The 5,578-nt window shown below is 49.3% G+C and overlaps 1 protein-coding gene across 1 annotated transcript in view; it reads left to right on the forward strand.

Annotated features, from left to right (window-relative positions):
* RYR1 (ryanodine receptor 1 (skeletal)) overlaps positions 1 to 5,578 on the forward strand; it is a 130,714-nt gene that overhangs the window by 32,221 nt on the left and 92,915 nt on the right. Inside the window, 1 exon segment of the mRNA XM_010849313.1 lies at positions 4,438 to 4,832. Coding sequence (XP_010847615.1) covers positions 4,438 to 4,832 — 395 coding nt within the window.

Consider the following 5,578-nt stretch of genomic DNA (forward strand, 5'->3'; position numbering starts at 1 on the left):
GACACAGATACTGGAGTGGGTTGCCATGCCCTCCTCCAGGGGATCTTCCCAACCCAGGGATGGAACTCATGTCTCCTGTGGCTCCTGCATTGCAGGAGGATTCTTTTACTGCTGAGCCAACAACAAGGCTTAAAGAAATATAAATCCTTGGGCACATTTCGGGACCTTCCTTACTAATTGTTATCTAGGGTGGTTTTTTGGGGGCAGTTACTTTTGGGGGGCTGTGCTCAGTGTTTGTCGCGGCATATAAGCTTCTCTGGTTGTGGCACTCGGGCTTAGTTGCCCCGTGGCATGTGGAATCTTAATTCCCTGACCAGGGATTGAATCCATGTCCCCTGCATTGGAGGGTGGGTTCCTTACCACTGGACCACCAGGGAAGTCCCGGGGGTTACTTATTTTTTAGTAACTCTTCATTAATCTGAGTATCCTAATTTTTAGACCCTAGTGCCTTTCTTTCTCAAGGTTAAACTCCGCGTCATATTCTGACCATAAAAACCCCATATAGACCAAAGTGATGGTCCTTTTCTCAACCTGGGAAGAACTTGAATTCCACATGGCTGAGCTTTGGCTGGTACTTTACATTCAGACAGGCCTTGAGTTGGCCTTTTCCCTGTTTTGTGCCCTGGGGCATATGACTTTCCTTCTGATCATCAGTTTTCTCTTCCTAGGCATAGCCCCGATCTGCCGCTCATACACTCTCTCTCTTTTCTAAATTACTTAGATAAGTTGGAGACATCTTGCCTCTTTATCCCTAAATATTTCAATATGCATTTCTTTGGAACAAGCTATACTCTTACAGAGCTGCAGTTATGAAAATCGGGAAATTTAACATTGATACATATTATTACCTAATTTACAGTCCATATTCAAACTATGTTCATTGTGGTAATAGTGTCTCTTTTTATTTTTCTGGTCCAAAATCCAAGCCAGGGTTACATGTTACAGTTAGTTGTTGCTGCTGCTGCTGCTAAGTCACTTGTCATGTCCGACTCTGTGTGACCCCATAGACAGCAGCCCACCAGGCTCCCCCGTCCCTGGGATTCTCCAGGCAAGAACACTGGAGTGGGTTGCCATTTCCTTCTCCAATGCATGAAAGTGAAAAGTGAAAGTGAAGTCACTCAGTCGTGTCCGACTCTTAGCGATCCCAAGGACTGCAGCCTTCCAGGCTCCTCCGTCCTTGGGATTTTCCAAGCAAGAGTACTGGAGTGGGGTGCCATTGCCTTCTCCGAAGTTAGTTGTTATGTCTCTTTAATGTATATAAAATGCTTTGGAGTCTTTCATTGTCTTTTATGACACTAGTGTTTTTGAAGGGTACAGACCAGTTATTTTGCAGAATATACCTCGATTTGGGTAGTTCTCATGTCTCCTTCGGAGAAGGCAATGGCACCCCACTCCAGTACTCTTGGCTGGAAAATCCCATGGATGGAGGAGCCTGGTGGGCTGTAGTCCATGGAGTCTCTAAGAGTCAGACATGACTGAGTGACTTCCCTTTCATGCATTGGAGAAGGAAATGGCAACCCACTCCAGTGTTCTTGCCTGGAGAATCCCAGGGACGGGGGAGCCTGGTGGGCTACTGTCTATGGGGTCACACAGAGTCAGACATGACTGAAGTGACTTAGCAGCAGCATGTCTCCTTGGGCTTCCCAGGTGGTAAAGAACCTGCCTGCCAATGCAAGGAGACATAGAGACCTGGCTTCGATCCCTGGGTTGGGAAGATCTCCTGGAGGAGGGCATGGCAACCCACTCCAGTGTTCTTGCCTGGAGAATCCCATGGACAGAAGAGCCTGGCGGGCTACAGTCCAGTGCATGGGGTCACAAAAAGTTGGACGAGATTGAAGCTACTTAGCATGCATGCATGCATGTCTCCTCACGATTAGGTTCAGGTTACACATATTTGGCAGGAACATCATAGCAATGAGGTTGTATTCTGCTTGCTGCAGGATCTCAGAGAGGCCACCATGGCACTATGGCTTACAGCTGATTATATTAACTCTGACTCTATGTTTATCGTTACCACCATCAAGTTAGCGTGTTTCCCTTTGTAATTAATAAATAATTTGTGGGGAAGCATTTCAGGCTAGGTAAAAACAGAAGGGTGTTTTCCTTTCTTTTTTGGCTGAGCTTCAAAGCTTCCAGACTCTTAGTTCCCCAACCAGGGATCACACCCGGGCCCTGGTAGTGAAAGCACGAAGTCCTAACCACTGGACCACCAGGGAATGCCCCCATCCCTGACTTTTATTCTATTTTTTTAATCTTAAATAGAAGGGTTTTAAACAGGGGACTATCCAGTCTAGATCTGAGTTTTGGGAAGATTCCTTTTGACAGTGAGTTGTAGGCGGAGAGAATGGGGACACAAAGACTAGAGAGGTGCCTGGGGTGGGAGAGGATGGTAGAGTAGACACGCGTGCTAAGTCGCTACAGTCGTGTCTGACTCTTTGTGACCCTAAGGACTATAGCCCTCCAGGCTCCTCTGCCCAGGGGATTCTCCAGGCAAGAATACTGGAGTGGGTTGCCATGCCCTCCTCCAGGAGATCTTCCGGATCGAGGAATCCAACCCGAGTCTCTTAGGTCTCCTGCATTGGTAGGCAGGTTCTTTACCACTAGCGCCCCCTGGGAAGCCCAACAGGAACCTCCCAATACTTGCCACCGCCAGATGGTGTTCTCAACCCCAAGAACAGGATGTTAGACAGCAGGGAGAATGAATCAACTAACCCACCCACAACCACACAGACGAATCTCACAGACGTTGTGTTGGCTGAAAGAAGCCAGACACAAAAGAATACGTACTGTAGGATCCCATTCATAGGCACTTTAAGGATGATGGACGCTACGCTGTACTGTGAGTGAATAATCAGACATTTAGTTACTTAGCGTACAAGTCACAGGAGGAAGATGGTCAGTAGACTTGTCAAGGAGCAGAGGCAAAACAGGGTTTATTTAATTAATTTATTTATTGGCTGTGTTGTGTGGCCTGGGGGATCTTCACTGAGGTGCGTGGGCTTCAGAGAGCGTGGGTTCTGTAGTTGCATGTGTGGGCTTAGTTGCCCCCAGGGCATGTGGGATTTTACTGAACTGGCAGCTCAAACCATAAAGAATCCACCTGCAATGCAGGAGACCAGGGTTCGATCCTTGTATTGGGAAGATCCCCTGGTGAAAGGACTGGCTACCCACTCTAGGAATCTTGCCTGAAGAATCCCGTGAACAGAGGAGCCTGGTGGGCTACAGTCCATGGGGTTGCAAAGAGTCAGACATGACTAAGTGCACACACACACACACACGTGGGATTTTAGTTCCCCAACCAGGGATCGAAACTGTGTCCCCTGCATTGCAGAAAGAATTAACCACTGGACCTCCAGGGAAGTCTCCAGACAGAATTTATAAGAGAGAAAGGAGAGAGAAGAGAGAAAAAGATTCTGCAGACAGTTTTGGTTGCACGGTTTTGGGGTGAATTCATTGGCTGACAAGGAGCACAGAGGTCTGTCTTGGCAATTGGTCCTTGATGAGGTCATCTTGAGGTGGGGCATCAAAGAAAGGGCACTGCTTTAGTTGTTATGGAGTCTCCAGAAAATCTGAGCCTGTCCTTTGGGTCCACAGGCCAGGCACCTGTCCCGCTCTCAGCTCCTGCCCCTTATTTAGGCCAGGTTGTTGGATTTTCCTCATCAGAATCCCTCACTATCTTTGAGAGGGTAGTGACTAAAGAGGCACTGAGGAGGCTTCCAGGGGGACTGGTTATGTGGTCCATTTCTCCGTCTGAGTGCAGGAGACACAGGTGTGTCTCTCCAGAACCTCATAGTGTTGTACACCTATGATGTGTGCATTCTTCTGAGTGTTGCCTTTCCACAAACAACAAATGTAACAAAAATTCATCTGGGGGACCTTTAAAAAAAAAAAAACTCTGACCCTTCTGGGCTGCTGTCCCCAAGAGGTCTCCATAAGAAAGTAGGAGGGCAGGGCTCATGTTCTGTTCACTGATGTGTTCCTAGCACTTGGGAAAGTGCCCGGCACACAGTAGGTGCTCAGTAAATGTTTGTGGAGTGGATAGATGGATGGGTGGGTGGAACAGTGGATAGATGGTTGGATGGATGGAAGAATGCAAGAATGGATGGATGAATGGATAGGTGGGTAGATAGAAGGGTGGATGGATGGATGGATGGATGGCCTAGGCTGGAGTGAATCAGGTAGGTTTTGAAAGCTCCCTGAGTGATTCCAGTTTCTGACCAGGGCTGCTCATGCGCAAAGGTGTCCAGACAGACAGAAGGTGAATGCACCCGTGGCCAGGTTGTGTATCCCATAGGAGCTCCTCCACCCAGAGGAGTGAGTCTCTGGCTGATTCTCACACAGTGCTCTAACGCCGAATGGTGACTCTGTGTGTAATAAGGTTTAGGGCCAATGGCCCAGCCCAACCTCCTGGCTCAGGGCTTCCTGCTCCCCCAACAGGTGACTCGTGTGGATGGCACTGTAGATACACCCCCCTGCCTGCGCCTGACCCACCGCACCTGGGGCTCCCAGAACAGTCTGGTGGAGATGCTGTTTCTCCGGCTGAGCCTTCCGGTCCAGTTCCACCAGCACTTCCGGTGCACCGCAGGGGCCACCCCACTGGCACCCCCTGGCCTGCAGCCTCCTGCAGAGGATGAGGCCCGGGCAGCGGAACCTGATCCCGACTATGAAAACCTGCGCCGCTCAGCTGGGCACTGGGCCGAGGCTGAGGGGAACAAAGAAGGAACTGCCAAGGAGGGGACACCTGGGAGTCCTGTCCAGGCTGGGGTGGAGGCCCAGCCTGCCAGGGCAGAGAATGAGAAGGATGCTACCACAGAGAAGAACAAGAAGAGAGGGTGAGTCAAGGGAGGGGCAGGGTGGGGCTTGGGGGTCTGTCCTGGGACCCCTCAATTAGGCGACTTCAATAACTTGAGAAACCCCACTGTATCCCATATGTGTTAGGTGGACTCAGATTACTAAGGGATCCTATTATGTCTCAAGTGAAGGCTATTATTTCTCTGGGACACTCTAATTTCCTTGAGAATGTAAAATTGGGATGCCCCACTATATCTATGAAGAACTCCACTGTCCTTGGGGGTACCTATTGGGTCCCAAAGCTTTTCATCCAATGGACTTCATTATCTGTGAACACTAAAGGGGACCTCAGATTTTTGGTCAAGTTATCTATGCCCCCGAGGCATTCCAATGAACACCACTGGTCTTCTAAATTGGGGTCACTTCTGTATCTCAAATGTAACCCCCCCAAAAAAAACTAACTTTAAGGGGAACCCTCAAAGGGCATTAAACTTGGATTGAAACCAAATCTGCTTTTCCCCTATGGTGGCAGTGGTTTTCAGTAGGATGTATTTCTGTGTCTCTTGAGGGGATGTGTGGAAATGATGGGAGATTTTGGGTTGTCACAGTTTTGAGGAGACATACTGCCTGCTGGGGGCTCCAGGGATTCCACATGCCTTCAGTGTACAAGCCAGTGCCACAGGGAGAGCTGTCCTTTCCCAAATGCCTTTAGCACCCACGTGAGGCATGCTGACTTGGGAGGACCACTGTACACTTCCCAAGGCAACCTCCATGTTCCCAGAGGCAC

This window comes from Bison bison, unplaced genomic scaffold (genome assembly GCF_000754665.1).
Source record: "Bison bison bison isolate TAMUID 2011002044 unplaced genomic scaffold, Bison_UMD1.0 scf7180017864280, whole genome shotgun sequence".
NCBI classification, from domain to species: domain Eukaryota; kingdom Metazoa; phylum Chordata; class Mammalia; order Artiodactyla; family Bovidae; genus Bison; species Bison bison.